Source organism: Lithobates pipiens, unplaced genomic scaffold, assembly GCF_037356315.1.
Source record: "Lithobates pipiens isolate NorthernLeopardFrog02 unplaced genomic scaffold, aLitPip1_a1.2 Scaffold_13, whole genome shotgun sequence".
Classification (NCBI taxonomy): Eukaryota; Metazoa; Chordata; class Amphibia; order Anura; family Ranidae; genus Lithobates; species Lithobates pipiens.
The window spans coordinates 511986850-512006351 of record NW_027507718.1 but is presented as its reverse complement, the minus strand read 5'-3'; the positions used below and the strand labels follow the sequence as shown (position 1 = coordinate 512006351).

The 19502-nt window shown below is 41.1% G+C and overlaps 1 protein-coding gene across 7 annotated transcripts in view; it reads left to right on the top strand.

Moving 5' to 3' along the window:
* DYSF (dysferlin) overlaps positions 1-19502 on the top strand; it is a 378584-nt gene that overhangs the window by 174342 nt on the left and 184740 nt on the right. For all 7 annotated transcript variants that reach the window (XM_077478068.1, XM_077478062.1, XM_077478063.1 and 4 more), the window contains exons 6-7: positions 3566-3753; positions 17598-17726. In XM_077478068.1, the coding sequence (XP_077334194.1) occupies positions 3566-3753; positions 17598-17726 (317 nt within the window). The remainder of the gene's footprint in view (positions 1-3565; positions 3754-17597; positions 17727-19502) is intronic.

The window sequence follows — 19502 nt, the reverse complement described above, 5'->3', positions numbered from 1 at the left end:
CCAAGGATTCCCTCATGTTGGTGGAATTTTCTCTTACTTCCTGTTTTGGCTATGGGACAGGAAGTGAAGGGAAATCGAAGCAATGCGACACAGATGGCACAAAATCTGACAGGGGTTATAACCCGCCCTTAGGCTCGGTTCACACAGGGGGCGACGCGAGGCGACGCGACCGCGACCTGCCGCGACCTCAGCAGCGATTTGCAAATGACTTCTGTATAGAAGTCAATGCAAGTCGCCCGAGGCCGCCCAAAAGTAGTACAGGAACCTTTTTTCTAAGTCGGAGCGACTCGAGTCGCTCCTCTTAGAACGTTTCCATAGTACAGGAAGGGGGCGACTTGTCAGGTCGCGGCACGGCAAGTCGTGTCGCCCCCTGTGTGAACTGAGGCTTACTGTATCCAAAAATGAAAGAAAAAAAGCATGTTTCTTTTTAGCTCTGCTATAAGCTGGCCATACACCAATAGAATTTCATTAGGAAAAAAAAAATTATGAACCTTTCTTCTCAGTAGTTAATGGGGTCATATCGATGGTAATTTAAGACCGTCGAGATAAGGAAAATTGAAGAAGGATGGAAAATTGATCAGGAACAAATGAAATTCCCCCACAGTACACACAACATGGAAATGTAATTATTTTAGTATAATATAAACTGCTAAATACTTTCTCATCAGCAGTATATAGCAGTCTTGTGACTTCTATCAGTGTCTGGTTAAAGCTTGTAGGAGGAGTTTTCATTCTCCTCTGACAGTTGCTATGAGGCTGTAAGACCCTCTGTCTGGACAGTGCAGATCACATGCACCCTCCCAAGAGGAAAAAAAAAAAAAACTCTCTAGCAATACCAAACTGAGCATGTGCAGAGTGCTCCTAAGGGCAATGGAAATGGATAGCAGCAGATTATATTGTCCTGATGCTGCGTTTAGTTTGTCTTATGGACACACAGAGCAGGCACAGGAGTGAGCACGCTTTAGTGCCCCCAAAGCATGGGGCACTCAGTGGGGGGGAAGAGGACCCCAGAAGAGAAGGATCTGTGCTGCAAAGCCATTGCAGAGAGAAGATAAGTATGACATGTTTTCTATTTAAAAATAAAACCCAAAGCTTTGCAATCACTTTAAGCACTAGTTTAGCATGAAACGCGTCAGTATCTTTCCTTCACTCACTGTGATTTATATTTAGGTGCCTGAATTTGATAAATAAAGTCCACAAGGTGTGTAAACAATGGGGCTTTACAACAAAGAGAATGGAAAATGTTAAAAAAAAAAAAGGGAACTACAGCGCCACCCGTTGGTGAAAAGGAAGAATACAAAATATGAATGTGTATTGTTTTATATTTAAAAATGTATATGTATATGTATGTGTAAATAAATATGTAAATATATATATATATACATATACATTTTAATATATAAAACAATACACATTCATATTTTGTATTCTTCCTTTTCACCAGCAGGTGGCGCTGTAGTTCCCTTGTTTTTTTTTGTTTTTGTTTGTTTTTTTACATTTTCCATTCTCTTTGTTGTAAAGCCCCATTGTTTACACACCTTGTGGACTTTATTTATCAAATTCAGGTACAAAAATATAAAATCACAGTGAGTGAAGGAAAGATACCAACGCGTTTCATGCTAAACTGGTGCTTAAAGTGATTGCAAAGCTTTGGGTTTTATTTTTAAATTTGAAAACATGTCATACTTATCTTCTCTCTGCAATGGTTTTGACACACAGATCCTTCTCTTCTGGGGTCCTCTTCCCCCATGTAAAAAAAAATATATATATATATATATATATATATATATATATATATATATATATATATATATATATATATATATATATATATATATATATATATATATATATATATATATATATATATATATATATATATATATATATATATATATATATATATATATATTTATTTATTTATTTAACAAAAAAGCATCCAAAAATAAAAAATAAATAAAGAAATATGAATATGCATTGTTTTATATTTACCTGACTAACAATGTAAATGTGAAAAAAAATTTTTGTAGACATGACCACAATAATTAAATAAAGGAAACAACAAATAAAAAATAAATAAAGAACACTACAAATCACTTAATCTGTCATTGGAGAATTTATGGAGCTTGCTAATGATAATCCCTCTAATGCTGGGTGCCTGGCTTTCTTGCTAATACATGCTGAATACTGACCCCAACTCTGATTTGATGTACGCTACTCCCAAGGTGGATGGGTATCATTGATTGGAGCAGGGTGCATTCAGTGGACAGCAGAAAGTGCTCTATACCTCATGGGCATTATCAGATGTCAGAATTAGGAACTGTTTTGATACCAGTGGTTAAGAAATAAGAAATTCTCCTCCTATTACGAGATGCTATAGACAGGCTAATATGCATTCCGATTTTGGCAATATTTCGGAAATCTGAGGGGTATCATTGGCATACCACAAGGTCAGTAGAGCTGGCGCCTAGATGTTTTGAAGTAAAGCATACTTTTTTATTAAAGATCAAGCGTTACAGATAGAATTAAATTCCAGCACTAAAATGTTGACATGTTTCAGCTCCTACAGACCTTACTTATTACTCACTGTTATGAGTAAGGCCTGTAGGGGCTGAAACACGTCAACATTTTAGTGCTGGATTTTCTATTCCCACTGTACTACCTGATCTTCATTTAGGTATGTTTTACTGCAATATACCACTGTGTCGGCTCTTCTAACCGTGTAGAATAGTGGTTAAGAAATAAGAAATTCCCATCCTACTATAAGATGCTATAGACAGGCTAATATGCATTCCGATTTTGGCAATATTTCGGAATCTGAGGGGTATCATTGGCATGCCATAAGGTCAGAAGAGCTGGCTCCTTGATGTTTTGAAGTAAAACATACTTGTTTATAGATCAAGCAGTACTGATGGAATTCAATTCCAGCACTAAAATGTTGGCATGTTTCAGCCCCTACAGACCTTACTCATTACTCTCTGTTATGAGTAAGGCCTGTAGGGGTTGAAACACGTTAACATTTTAGTGCTGGATTTTCTATTTCCACTGTACTACCTGATCTTCATTAAAGTATATTTTACTGCAATATACCACTGTACTGGCTCTGACCATGTAGAATAGTAGAGACTGTGAGCGGGGGGCACTGGTGTGAAGATATACCTTGCGGGATAAAGTTTCCAGGGTTGTAGTTCTCTCTTTTGTATCATTGGCTTTCCAACAGGATTGATACATTGGTGGCTTCCTATTATCCAGAAAGCTCCTTGTGCCCGTACAACCTCAGGAAAGCGACAAGGAATAGAAGAGGTCTTTGCTGTATACATGATCGGTGGTGTCTGGTTTACTGAAGCTCTGAGATTTTCGCTTGAGCCCCTCAAACGTCTTGATGATGTTGGGCTTCCGGTTGCAATTTCTTAGTTAGTGAGACACTTTGGTACAACAGTGGAAGAGGCAGTGGCTTCATGTTTTGGTGGATGGGCACTCGTTTGCATACCACATTATTGTATTCAGTTTGGATAATACAATTTCTGTATTACGGGATGTGACTCTAGTTGTGTTTCCTGTGCAGACATTGCAGAAGAAGAGACCACAGAAGACCAATTCGGCACTGGAGACGAAAGCGACGCAATGTCACTTCTACCTGGACCCGAGCAGCCGACTCTCCCTAAGAAACCCCAGCAATACCCGGTTCAGGCGGTCAAGAGGAAAAAGAGCGCCCCTCAAAGAGCGCTGTCCAACAAACCTCAGGACTTCCAGGTGAGTCACAACTGTTACCAAGAATGATCAGAACTGACAGATCAGTTGTATTGGAACACATTCGTGCTGCGAGTTTACTATCACTTTTTGCATTTTATAAAATCAGCAACATTCTTGGCATTGATATGTTATGTCAATGAATTTTCGAATGCATTGTAATAGGGATTATTACTGTTGGGATTAAGGGCTAGGCTTTGAATTGAGGGTTAAAGAGGAGCTCCATCCAAAAGGTGAAGTTCTGCTTGTCTGCCCCCCCCCCCCCCCCGTGCCATCTTAAGAGCATTATAGGCCCCGGGCAATACAGTGCACTGGGGCCCTGTCTACACAATCACGCACGATTGCCCATCAAATGCAGCCTCACTGTGCCCGTGAATACAGCCTCACTGTGCCCGTGAATACAGCCTCACTGTACCTGTGAATGCAGCCTCACTGTGCCCACCATTGCAGCCTCACTGTGCCCACCATTGCAGCCTCACTGTGCCCACCATTGCAGCCTCACTGTACCCTCCATTGCAGCCTCACTGTGCCCATGAATGCAGCCTCACTGTGCCCACCATTGCAGCCTCACTGTGCCCACCATTGCAGCCTCACTGTGCCCACCATTGCAGCCTCACTGTACCCTCCATTGCAGCCTCACTGTGCCCATGAATGCAGCCTCACTGTGGCCACCATTGCAGCCTCACTGTGCCCATGAATGCAGCCTCACTGTGCCCACTATTGCAGTCTCACTGTGCCCGGGAATGCAGCCTCACTGTGCCTGTGAATGCAGCCTCTCTGTGCCCATGAATGCAGTCTCTCTGTGCCCACAGTTGCACCCTCACTGTGCCCATGAATGCAGAATCACTGTGCCAATTAATACAGACTCACCATCGCCTGGTGACACACACCAGGAGCTGGCCGGAGCTGTGTTCGGCAGCCGCGATGTAGCAAGGTCCCGTCCCCCCTAGACCGGCTCGTGTGATAGACGGAACACTGATTCAATCTACTATTACACGTGCAAGTCTAGGGGGGATGGGACATTGTTACAGTGAGGCCGCCGAACAAAGACCCAGCCAGCTCCATGATTCACAGGAGGAGGAGGAGAGGGAAAGAGTGGAGAGCTGCAGCCGCAACTTAAAGCGGCCCCAGGGCAGGTGGGCTACTGGGTAATTTCCAGAACCTGGCTGGGGTCGCTGGCAGGTGGGGCCCCCAGGCAAATGGGGCCCCCGGGCAACTGTCCAGCGTGCCCATGTGAAAAGGCGGCCCTGCCCCCCCCCCCCCCCTCCGCTACCACATTTGGCACCTTTTGTGTCGGGGGAACAGGTACCCGCTCCCACTTCTGGCCGCGGCAAACTCAGCCAGAAGTTAAGCCGCCTTCCCCGCAGCTGGCCAAATCAGAGAGCGCAGCACGCTTCACGCATGCGCAGTAGGGAACTGGCTGTAAAATCACAAGGCTTCCTGGCCGGTTCTGCCTTAGTGAAGATGGCGGCGGAAGCACCTGATAGCTGATTGAAAAATCAGCTTGGGTGAAGACACCGCAGGATTCCTGGACAGGTAAGTGTCCTAATGTTCAAAGTCAGCAGCTACAGTATTTGTAGCTGCTGACTTTTAATTTTTTTCTGCAGGAGTCTGGAGCTCCGCATTATTTATTATTATTATTATTTTATTTATAGTTTTGCAACTTACTAATCCTTAGATGTGATGGCTGCATTTGTTTTCTTTTTTAGACTTTCTTTCTATTATTTTCATCTGGTGACCTGATCAGTCAGTATGCTGTTTTTTGCTGTCCTGCACATGAAGCAGTTAGGGGGCTGAGACAAACCAATTACCACTGACAGAAGTGCTTAGCATTGTCAGCTTTTATTCATTTAATGTATATAAAACCTTAATCACAAAAGAAATGTTTTAGAATTTGGAATTTTCTCATCACTACAGTTGAAAATGAATGTTGATTTAACCCTACTAACCATTAGCAAGTCAAACGAACGTTTCGTCAAACATTTTAATGAGATTTCACTGATGTATGGGCAGCTTTAGTCCATCTGCTGCCTTTCACTGTGTGTACAGCTAGTATAAAGAGCTGGCAATAGGCAGTTCAGCAGGTACCAGCTGACATTCTAACCATGTAAGGGCAGGCTGAATATACCCTAGCTGATCGATCGACTTGGGTACAACCAGCCTGCTGGATTTTACATGCAATTATCGCTAGCAGCTGTTAAAGCCACTAGCAATAATTACTGTGTTTTTCCAGTGGGGGCGGCTTACCCCGCCAGGAGAACACAATGGCTTGGCAGGAGGGATTCCTCCATTAACTGACTTTGTTGATGGGGGAATCGATTGGTTGCAGGAAAGAAATTCACTCCATGTCTGGCCATAGATTATGCAATTTTCTATCCTTCCACCATGGATTGAAGGAAAAAAAATCACTTGATTCCCCCATCAACACAGTCAATGTTGATGGGGGAATCCCTCCCTCCCACTGCGCTATTGTGTTCTGACAGCAGGAGGTTCCCGGTCGTCAGAACACAACGATTGTTGCTGGCCGCTATAGCCACTGGCAGTGATCAAGCGATAAAAAAAGCTGTTCTGTAGATGATCGATGGATTGACTTCAGTACAACTAGCCTGCCCCATAGTTGGATCGAAATCTGTGCAGTTCCTGCTGAACTGCTGGCCAGCTTAAATATCCCCCATTTTCACTCCTTCTGCTGCCATTAATGTCTAAACCGCTGGCAACAAAAATAAGTACACCTCTAAGTGAAAATGTAATCCATGTTCCACCACCATGCTTGACTGTAGGCAAGACACACTTGTCTTTGTACTCCTCACCTGGTTGCTGCCATTCACTCTTGTCACCATCTGAACCAAATAACTTTATCTTGGTCTCAGACCACAGGACATGGTTCTAGTAATCCATGTTCTTAGTCTGCTTGTCTTCAGCAAACAGTTTGCAGGCTTTCTTGTGCATCGTCTTTAGAAGAGGCTTTCTTCTGGGATGACAGCCATGCAGACCAATTTGATGCAGTGTGCGGCATATGGTCTGAGCACTGACAGGCTGACCCCCCACCCCTTCAACCTCTGCAGCAATGCTGGCAGCACTCATATGTCTATTTCCCAAAGACAATCTCTGGATATGATGCTGAACACGTGCACTCAACTTCTTTGGTCGACCATGGCGAGGCCTGTTCTGAGTGGAACCTGTCCTGTTAAACCGCTGTATGGTCTTGGCCACCGTGCTGCAGCTCAGTTTCAGGGTCTTGGCAATCGTCTTATAGCCTAGGCCATCTTTATGTAGAGCAACAGTTCTTTTTTTCAGATCCTCAGAGAGTTCTTTGCCATGAGGTGCCATGTTGAACTTCCAGTGACCAGTATGAGAGAGTGAGAGCGATAACACCAAATTTAACACACCTGCTCCCCATTCACACCTGAGACCTTGTAACACTAATGAGTCACATGACACCGGGGAGGGAAAATGGATAATTGGGCCCAATTTGGTAATAAAATCGTAATAAGCGTATATTGATTGGTTTGTGCAAAAGTTATAGCATCTACAAACCATGGGAAAGATTTATGACATTTGTATGGCATTTTTATTATTATTTTTTTTTTTACTAGTAATGGCAGTGATCTGCAATTTTTATCGCGACTGTGACATTATGGCGGACACATCGGACACTTTTGATACATTTTTGGGACAATTAACATTTATACGGCGATCGGTGCTATAAAAATGCACTGATTACTGTATAAATGTCACTGGCAGGGAAGAGGTTAACACTAGGGGGTGATCAAGGGGTTAACTGAGTTCCCTGTGTGTGTTCTCACTGAAGGGGGGATGGGATTGTGTAGTGGAGATGACAGATCGCTGTTCCTTGCTAGTAGGAACACACGTTCTGTCTCTCCTCACAGAACAGGGATTTGTGTGTTTACACACACTGGTCCCTGTTCTGCCTCTCATGCCCACGATCGCGACCGCTGGCCATGCGCATCGTTTCCCCACAGTGCAGCGGGCACACACCTACTATTCCTGCCTAAAGGGCTGACGTATAGCTACGACAGCTCTTGGGAACGTGCCGCCCTGCTGCCGTATAATGACGGCGGCTGGTCGGCAAGCGGTTAACAATGGCACTTTTACTCCCAAAGTTCAAGGTATTTAGTAAGAGGTATGGCAAGTTTTTTGACGTTGTCATTTTTTGTCACAATATTTGGGAAAAATTAACAAATTAAAAAACAAATTGTTACTATTTTTTTTTTTTTTTACATACGCTCACCAGTGCAGTACAGCGTTATCATATAACTGGAGTGGCAGTGGACAGTGGCTGGTGACAGTATGTAAAAATAAATATAAATATATATATATATATATATATATATATATATATATATATATATATATAATTTTTTATTTATTTTTTTACTTTTTTTAATGATTTTTCTTACACACTGTGACCAGAGCAATACAGTGTTACCACAGTAATGCCCTGTACACACGGTCGGACTTTCCGACGACAAAATCCGTCTGACTTTTTCCGATGGATTTTGGCCCAAACTTGTCTTGCATACACACGGTCACACAAAGTTGTCGGAAAATCCAATCGTTCAGAACGCGGTGCCGTAAACCACGTACGTCGGGACTATAAAGAGGGCAGTAGCCAATAGCTTTCATCTCGTAATTTATTCTGAGCATGCGTGGCACTTTGTACATCGGAATTGTCTACACACGATCAGAATTTAAACGATCGGATTTTGTTGTTGGAAAATATTAAACCCAGTTCTCAAACTTTGTGTGTCGGAAACTCCGACGGAAAAAGTCAGATGGAGCCCACACATGATCGGATTTTCTGACAACACGATCCGATCGCACATTTTCCATCGGAAAGTCCAACCGTGTGTACAGGGCATAACACTGTACACCAGTGATGGTGAACCTTGACACCCCAGATGTTTTGGAACTACATTTCCCATGATGCTCAACTACACAGCAGAGTGCATGCGCATCATGGGAAATGTAATTCCAAAACATCTGGGGTGCCAAGGTTCACCATCACTGCTGTACACTGTACTACTCTGGGGAGGTAATTAGGATTTTTTTTTTTTTTACACATTATGATTGTTTATACCAGTGAATTTCTGGATTTTGCAAAAGCATTTGCCACAGTTCCCCATAAACGTTTACTGTACAAAGTAAGGTCCGTTGGCATGGACCATAGGGTGAGTACATGGATTGAAACCTGGGTACAGGGGCAAGTTCAGAGGGTGGTGATAAATGGGGAGTACTCGAAATGGTCAGGGGTGGGTAGTGGGATCCCCCGGGGTTCTGTGCTGGGGGCAATCCTATTTAATTTGTTTATAAATGACCTGGAGGATGGGGTAAACAGTTCAGTCTCTATATTTGCGGACGGTACTAAGCTAAGCAGGGCAATAACTTCTCCGCAGGATGTGGAAACCTTGCAAGAAGATCTGAACAAATTAATGGGGTGGGCAACTACATGGCAAATGAGGTTCCATGTAGAAAAATGTAAAATAATGCATTTGGGTGGCAAAAATATGAATGCAAACTATACACTGGGGGGGAGAACCTCTGGGGGAATCTAGGATGGAAAAGGACCTGGGGGGTCCTGGTAGATGATAGGCTCAGCAATGGCATGCAATGCCAAGCTGCTGCTAACAAAGCAAACAGAATATTGGCATTAAAAAGGGGATCAACTCCAGAGATAAAATGATAATTCTCCCGCTCTACAAGACTCTGGTCCGGCTGCACCTGGAGTATGCTGTCCAGTTCTGGGCACCAGTCCTCAGGAAGGATGTAGTGGAAATGGAGCGAGTACAAAGAAGGGCAACTAAGCTAATAAAGGGGCTGCAGGATATTAGTTATGAGGAAACTTATTCTCTCTGGAGAAGAGACACTTGAGAGGGGATATGATTTCAATATACAAATACCGTACTGGTGACCACACAATAGGGATCAAACTTTTTCATGGAAGGGAGTTTAACCACTTATAGACCGGACCATTTTGCTGGCTTAAGCCCAGACCACTTTTTGCGATTCGGCACTGCGTCGCTTTAACTGACAATTGCGCGGTCGTGCGACGTGGCTCCCAAACAAAATTGACGTCTTTTTTTTCCACAAATAGAGCTTTCTTTTGGTGGTATTTGATCACCCCTGCGGTTTTTATTTTTTGCGCTATAAACAAAAATAGAGCGACAATTTTGAAAAAAATGCATTATTTTTTACTTTTTACTATAATAAATATCCCCAAAAAACATAGAAATTTTTTTTTTCCTCCGTTTAGGCCGATACGTATTCTTCTACATATTTTGGGTAAAAAAATCGCAATAAGCGATTATTGATTGGTTTGCGCAAAAGTTATAGCGTTTACAAAATAGGGGATAGTTTTATGGCATTTTTAATAAAAAATGTTTTTACTAGCAATGGCGGTGATCAGCGATTTTTATTGTGACTGCGACATTATAGCGGACACATCGGACATTTTTGACACATTTTTGAGCCATTGTCATTTATACAGCAATCCATGCTATACAAATGCAGTGATTCCTGTGTAAATTACACTGGCAGTGAAGGGGTTAACCAGGGGGTGGCAGTGTAGGGGTTAAGTGTGTCCTAGGGGCGTGTTACTAACTGTGGGGGGGGGCTGGGCTATGTGTTAGTGAACACTGATCTCTGCTCCAATCACATGGCGCAGAGATCAGTGTCACTTGTTACTAGGCAGAATGGGGAGATGCTGTTTACATCGGCATCTCCCCGTTCAGCCTCCACGTGAGACGATCTAGGACCCACGACCGGACTCACCAGGGTCCCGACCGGCACGCATGTGATGGCAGGGCGGCAAATACATATGAACGTACCTGTAAGCCAATTTGCCTGCCCGTTCCATTCTGCTGAAGTACATCGTCGTGCTCCGGTCGGGAAGTGGTTAACAAGACTCGTGGCCACTCATTAAAATTAGAAGAAAAGAGGTTTAACCTTAAACTACGTAGAGGGTTCTTTACTGTAAGAGCGGCAAGGATGTGGAATTCCCTTCCACAGACGGTGGTTTTAGCTGGTGGCATCGATAGTTTCAAGAAACTATTAGATAAGCACCTGAATGACCGCAACATACAGGGATATACAATGTAATACTGACATATAATCACATGGACTTGTGTCTTTTTTCAACCTCACCTACTATGTTACCATGTATAAGCAACTATTTTTACTCAATAAAAATGATTCATTCAGTGTGTTTTGATGTGATTACCTGTGATTGGCCACAGCTAATCACGTGGTACAGATGGGCTGTAATTGGTCGTGATTGTTACTGTGATCACTGTGACCAGTCACAGCTAGCAACACAATTGTACACAATGAATGTCATGAAAAGAAGCCATCCGTTGTTTACAATTGTCATGTGACCTGCTGTGATTGGTCACAGTGATCACATGGTACAGGCAGCGGGCCGGTATGCTGATCAGTCATCAATTGTGTTCAATGGACTCAGCCGGTGACAAACCGTGGAGGACGAAAGTCCCTCCAGCCCTTCATTTTGCTATAGGCCGGACGGGAACATGTTAAATTGTAACTGAAGGCAAACCTTTTTTTTTTTATGTTGGATAGAGTGGAGACGGATTAGAACCCCGTGAGGTTTTTACTGCTGTCTGTACCACCCCCCCCCCCCCTTAGGGAGATCCCCCCTCTCTATTTGTCCTGTTTATGGTTATCATCAACAGTGAAATTAAAAGAAAGCCCAAATTTTGGGTAGACATCAGAACAGTAATAGAAGGAAATCTTCTAATGGGGACACTAGTTCTGGTGACCCTCGGGATTCCCTTACATTGCAAGGATTTCTTCCCACATCCTGTTTGACTATGGGACAGGAAGAGAAGGGAAATCTCCATAATGGGACACAAAAAAAGGAACAGGTTATAACCTTCCCTTACTCCCTTACAATCCAAAATGAAAAAAAACGTTATGCCTAGACATGTGCGTGTCGTTTTTCAGAAATTTCGGATGTATTCAAATTACAATAGTAACTAATTTAAACGTATTTAAATTAATTTATTATTTATTTATTAATTTACGTATTTATTTACGTATTTATCAATTAATTTAAATCTGTTTCTGTTATATTATTTTCTATTCCTTTATTTTCTATTCTATTTTATTCTCTTTTGAAATTTGAAAACTATTCAATTTCGAAAACTATTAGAATTTGAAAACTATTCAAATTCAAAAATTATTCAAATTTAAAAACTATTTTAATTTATTAACTATTTGAATTCGAAAACTATTTAAATTAATTTATTTATTAATTTACGTATTTATTTACATATTTATTAATTAATTTTAATTATTTTCGAATTTAAATAGTTATTAAATTCGAATAGTTTTTAAATTTTAATAATTTTTGAATTCAAATAGTTTTCAAATTCTAATAGTTTTCGAATTTGCATAGTTTTCACATTTCCAAAGAGAAAAAAATAGAATGGAAAATAAAGGAATAGAAAAGAATATAACAGAAAATAAAATAGAATACAATAGAGTAAAACAGAACAAACTACAATTGAAAATAAAAGAACAGAATAAACTAGAATATAATAGAAACAAATAGAATAAAATAGAATAACTTAGAAAGAATATAACCATCTTCTGAAATCCGAATTTCAAACAGAATAAATTTGAATTTGAATACACGAGAAAATAATAGAATAGAAACGACTAGAAAAGAAAAAAAAGAATAAAATAGACTATAATCGAATAGAAAAGAAATAAAAGAATAGAATAGAAAGAATATAACCATTTCCCAAACTTCAAATAGAATCAGTTTAAATTTGAAAAGAATAGAAAATAACAGAATAGTATAGAAAAAAACTGCAGAATATAAAATAAAGAATATAACCATCTTCCGAAATTCGAATTTCAAACAGAATACATTTGAATGAAATAGAATAGACAAATAGAAAAATAATACAATAAAAAAAATAGACTAGAATAAAAAGAATATAACCATTTCCCAAAATTCAAATAGAATCAATTCGAGTTTGAATAGAATAGAAAAGAATAGATTAGAATAGGAAAATGGTTATATTCATTCTCTTCTATTCTGTTGTTTTTTTTCTATACTATTGTGTTACTTTCTATTCTATTCTTTTGTATTCTATTTAATATTCATTTTATTCTATTCTGTTGTTTTTTTCTATAATATTGTGTTAATTTATATTCTATTGTATTAAAATTCAAATTGATTCTATTTGAATTTTGGAAAATGGTTATATTATTTCTATTCTATTCTATTGTTTTTTTTTTTATTCTATTCTTTTCCATTCTCAATCGAATTTCAGAAGATGTTTATAATCTTTCTATTTAAATCTATTCTTTTTTTTATTCTATTCTATTCCGTTCTATTTTATTCTATTCCGTTCTATTCTGTTCTTTAATTTTCTATGCTATTTTGTTCTGTTTTACGCTATTATATATTCTTTTTTTTCTGTTATATTCTTTTCTATTCTTTTTTTCTATTCTATTATTTTATTTTTTATTCTATTTTATTTGTAAATTGGAAATCTTTTCTAATTGGAAAACTTTTCAAATTCAAAAAACTATTCGAAATTGATTTGAAAACTTTTCAAATCGATCCGAATTCAAAAAATTTGAATCAATTTGAATAAACAAAACAAATTCCAGAAAATGATTTGAAACGGATTAAACAAATTCATGTGAATAACGGAGGTGCGGACGTGAATTCCGTGCCGGAGTCTATCATACACTCGGTGCTGGTGTTGGCAGAGACGTGCCGTCTGGTGAAAGCGTTTTTATAAGCTTTCTGAGGATTTTGGAGATGAACTGAATACAAATGCAGAGGTAAAAATGTAACTCTATAAAAGTATGAAAATGATGGAGTCTATTACTTCCTCCTGACACAAGGGAACAGATACAGGCTGCTATTGTCTGCATGGAAATGTGAACACTTCATTCAACACCCGCCCACTGAGAATGGCGCCATTATGTTTATTAGTTATTTAGCTTTCAAAAATACAGTGCACCGGAAAGTATTCACAGCGCTTCACTTTTTCCACATTTTGTTATGTTACAGCTTTAATCCAAAATGAATTAAATTCATTATTTTCCTCAAAATTCTACAAACAATCCCCCATAATGACAACGTGAAAGACGTTTGTTTGAAATCTTTGCAAACGTATTAACCACTTCAGCCCCGGAAGATTTAGCGGCTCAATGACCAGGCCATTTTTTGCGATACGGCACTGCGCCGCTTTAATTGACAATTGCACGATCGTGCGACGTTGTACCCAAACAAAATCGATGTCCTTTTTTTCCTCCATAAATAGAGCTTTCTTTCGCTGGCATTTGATCACCTCTGCGGTTTTTATTTTTTTGCGCTATAAAAACAAAAAAAGAGCGACAGTTTTGAAAAAAATATATATATTTTTTTTATGCTGCGTACACACGATCAGAATTCTCGTCGGAAAAAGCTTTGATGGTTTTCCCAACAGAATTCCGATGGAATTTGGCTCAAGCTGTCTTGCCTACACACGGTCACATCAAATTCCGGTGACGTACAACACGTACGACGGGACAAGAAAAAGAAAGTTCAATAGCCAGTAGCCAATAGCTTCTGTCTCGTAGTTGAATCTGAGCATGCGTGATTTTTGGCGTGTCGGAATTGCATACACACGATCGGAATTACCGATAGAAAGTTTTTCCGTCTGGAAAATTGAGAATATGCTATACATTTTTGGCTGGCGGAAATTCGGACAGCTAAATTCCGATGGAGCCTACACACGTGTATGAAAAGCTCTCATCGGTCTTTTTCTGGCCGGAATTCCGATCGTGTGTACGCAGCATTACACTTTGCTATAATGAATATCACCAATTTTTTTTTTTTTTAAAAAGGAAATTTTTTGAAAAAGCCATTTTTTGTGGTACGGTACTGCATCGTTTTTAACTGATAATGGCGCGGTCGTGCGACTCTGTACCCAAACAAAATTGACATCCTTTTTTTTCTCCACAAATAGAACTTTCATTTGGTGGTATTTGATCACCTCTGCAGGTTTTCTTTTTTGTGCTATAAACAAAAAAAGATTTTTTGTTTATGTTTTGAAAAAAACACAATATTTTCAACTTTTTGCTATGATAAATATCCCCTTTTTTTTAAAAAAAAGCCATTTTTTGCGATACGGCACTGCATCGTTTTTAACTGATAATTGCACGTTCATGTGATGATGTACCCAAACAAAAGGGACGTCCTTTTTTTCCAACAAATATAGTTTTCTTTTTGTGGCATTTGATCACCTCTGCAGTTTTTATTTTTTGCGCTATAAACAAAAGAAGAGTGAAAATTTTGAAAAAAAACACAATATTTTATACTTTTTACTATAATAAATACCCTCAATTTTTTCATGCACGGCTACTTGACAGAACATAGGAAAAAATAGTCTCTGCCACTCTGCGCATGCGCTCCCAACTTACAAACAAATTTGGCTTAAGAACAAACTGGCAGGCCCGAAACTGTTCGCAAATCGGGGACTGCCTCTACATATTTTTGGTAATAAAAATTGCAATAAGTGTATATTGATTGGTCCGCGCAAAAGTTATAGCGTCTACAAAATAGGGGATGAATTTATGGCATTTTTATTATTATTTTTTTTTTTACTAGTAATGGCGGTGATCTGCAATTTTTATCGTGACATTATGGCAGACATATCGGACACTTTTGACACATTTTTGGGACGATTGACAATTATACAGCGATCAGTGCTATAAAAATGCACTGATTACTGTATAAATGTCACTGGCAGGGAAGGGGTTAACACTAGGGGGGGCGATCAAGGGGTTAAGTGTGTTCCCTGACTGTGTTCAAACTGTAGGGGGAGGGGAGTGACAGGAGGGGATGACAGATCATGGTTCCTAGCTATTAGGAACTCACAATCTGTCACTCCTCACAGAACAGAACAGGGATTTGTGTGTTTACACACACACGTCCCTGTTCTGCCTCTCATGCCCACAATCGCTTATGACCGGCGGCCATCACGACCGTTGGCCACGAGCATTGGCACCCCCGCAGTGCAGCGGGCATGTGCGCACCTGCTATCCTGCTTAAAGGAGCTGACGTATTACTACGACGGCTCGCGGGAACATGCCAACCTGCTAATGACGGAACGCTGGTCGGCAATCGGTAAAAAAATCCCAAGTACATAAGTATTCACAGCCTTTGCCATGACACTAAAAATTGAGCTCAGGTGCATTCTATTTCTACTGATCATCCTTGAGATGTTTCTACAATTTGATTGGAGTCCACCAGTAGTAAATTCAGTTGATTGGACATGATTTGGAAAGGCACACATCTGTCTATATAAGGTCCCACAGTTATCAGTGCATGTCAGAGCACAAACCAAGCCATTAAAGTGGTAGTAACCCCTACAATCAACTTTCTCTTAAACAAATCATTGCAAGCTATTGTACTGTGTGCTCTGTGTGCACCACTTCCTACCTGCTTTCTTTCAGCATAATCCTTTGTTTTGTGCGCAATGACGTCACCGGCGCATGCGCTGTTCGTCCTAATTTTCCGGCAAGCTCTTTGTGCCAAGGAAAAATGTTATTTACATGCCAGGGCTACGTCTTTTTCTTAGCTTGGCGTCATCCCTCGAGATCCCGCGATACTACTTCCCCCTTCTGAAGCCAAGCCTTCGGGAACTACCACGCATGCGCGGGATTATGGCATGAGGGCGGAAATTCACTACTATTTAGATGCGGAAGACAGTCGTTATAATAGCGGCGGCTGCAAGCAAGCAGGAGCTTTACAAAATAGTTTATTATTTCAAGTAAGAAGGTTCTATTTGCCTTCGGTGCATAGCTTCAAAATAACAACATGTAAATCGAATGTAAATCGAATGAAATTGTCTGTAGACCTCCGAGACAGCATTGTATCAAGGCAGAGATCTGGTTAAACTGTACAGAAAATTGAAGGTCCCAGTGGGGTCAGTGACCTCCATCATCTGAAAATGGAAGAAATTTGGAACCACCAGGACTCTTCCTAGTGCGGGTCACCTGGCCAAACTGAGCAATCGGGGGACAATGGCCTTAGTCAGGGAGGTGACCAAGAACCCGATGGTCCCTCTGACAGAGCTCTAGTGTTTCTTTGTGGGGAGAGGAGAACCTTCCAGAAGAACAACCATCTCTGCAACACTCCACCAACCAGGTCTGTATGGTAGAGTGGCCAGATGGAAGCCACTCCTCAGTAAAAGGCACATGAGAGCCCACCTAGAGTTTGCCAAAAGGCAAACTCCAGGTAAATTTAATCTTTATTTTAATCTATATTTTGTTTCCCTTTTCCTTGATAGGGTCAGACCTTATAGATATTCTTTCTATCATATTACATTTCAGAATCAATCCACGTGCATGCTCCTGAAGAGCAGACCAATCTACGAAACGCGTAGAGCTGTTATTTGCTGTGTTTCAATTAATCATGTGTTTTTTATTATATTTTTTCCATAAATATATACTATGTGATATTAACTGTCTGCAATCATGTGGTTCTTATGTATATGTATGAATTTTAATGGATACCTCACTTTGGTCCATTATTACAATTATGTACTATATTATTGACATATACATAGATGTGATCTTTTTATACCTACGTGCTTCATTTAAAGTCCTATTCCCCTTTCCCAATTAGACAGGGATGGAGGCATTGGACTTTACCAGGTCACTGCCTCATTTAACGTCCCAATTGCTCTTACTTTTATTTTATATTGAGATCCAATGTAGATTAACATCCATAACTGTTGGTATTTACCAATGTGTCAGGCGCATTCTAATGTGTAACGTGTTCTGTGATTCTCTTTTAGATTCGGGTGCGAGTGATCGAAGGCCGCCAACTTATAGGTTTAAACATAAACCCTGTTGTCAAGGTGACAGTTGCCGGACAGAGTAAGAGGACCCGGATACGAAAAGGGAACCACCCCTATTTTGATGAGGTAATGTACAAATCAGTTGAACAACGCAGGGGCACATCAGAGGTCATGTGACTGCGTCTGGAGGGGGGGGGGGACACCACCATATGTCCGATCCTTAGGAGGAGATCACGCTGCTACAATAATGGCCCCTCTAGGAGTCCCCGCCCTCCCCGGCAGGTACAGTGCCCCCTCCCCTCTTACCTGTGCACCTCCCTCTAAGCCCCCAGTCACCCCCATCCTCCAGGGGCAGCAGTGACACCCAGCACTGCTCAGGGGTTGAGGGGGGGCAGAGAGAGACAGGGCGGCTTAGATAGAGAGAGAAGAGTGGGGGGGGTATGAGGGAGCGACCCCTAGTTCTGCAGTCCCTGCTCTGCCCCCCCCCCCCCAGTTTCTTTCTGCAGGTAGGTCTCTGTAGCATCATGCCTAGTACCTTCCATGCCAATCTCCGTGTGCTCTCTGCTCTGTTTCTTCCAGCGGCTCCCTCGCAGCTTGCACCTCCCGCCCATCCTTGTCTTCCGGGCTCCCAGTCATCCTGTTCTTTGGGCCACACCGTTGAAGTTTTAGCAGAGAGGAGGTTTCAGAAATACAGACTCTGGAGGGCGCCGGGGATGCTGCGCCTGCTGCTCACCTCTACGGGGGTCAAGGAGGAGATGAGGCTTTTCTCTCCCTCCCGGGCTCTCAGGCCTATCTGCTCACCTTTCCCGCCATGTGCAGATAGATTCCCGCACCTCGACCTCGCTGCTGTTTGATGCCACGCTGCCGCTGCCAGGAACCTGTACTCTCTATGGATCTCACTCTACCTTGCGATCACTGGACTGCTTGTGCGCCCACAGAGAGGGCTCTGCATGGCAGCTGTGGCACATGTGCCATAGGTTTGCCATCACTGGTATATACTGTATCTGAAAATTGATCAATCCCGATTAACTAATGGCCTATCTAATTTCTTGAGGTCCTAATATGCCAGGACAGTACAAATGATGCCTTTTTGGAAAGTAGACAGTCCAAGGTATTTAGTAGGAGGCATAGCCGTTTTTTTAAAGTTGTAATTTTTTTTTGTCATCATTTTTGGGAAAATTAAGAAATACATTTTCTTTTACATACTGTCCCCAGTGCAGTACAGTGTCCTCATATAACTGGTGTGGAGGTGATTAGGGATAATGACTGGTGACAGTACAAAAAAAAATATTTTTTTTTTCTATTTTTGTTTTATTACATTTTTTTTAACTTTTATCATTGTACGATTTTAGGGAAGTGATCGGGATTTTTTTCCCCACACAATATAATTACAATAGCAATAGTTAATAGCAGTGAAATGCGTGCATTTTACTGAACAAAACGGATTTATTCTGTTTTGTTGTGATTAGCTATGATTGGCCAAAAGCTAATCACATGCTACAGATGGGCTGTGATTGGCCCTTTCTGTACCATCACATTGACCACAGCTGATTACAGTTAGCAACACAATTGTACACAATGGATGGCATGAAAGGAAGCCATCCATTGTCTACAACTGTCATATGACCTGCTGTGATTGGTCTCAGCGGTCACATGGTACTGGCAGCGAGCCGGTATACTGATCAGTCATTGGCTGTGTCCGATGTACACATCTGGTGACAGATCGCGCCGCTACGTGACCCAGCAAGCAGCGCTTTCTGAGAGGATGTTAAATGGTAAGGCCAAAGCCCGTCCGTCATTCCACTATAGAATATGCAGCCACTTGTGCCCATCATATGCAGCCACTGTGCCCATCAAAAGCAGCCACTGTGCCCATCAAATGCAACTAAGTGTGCCCATCAT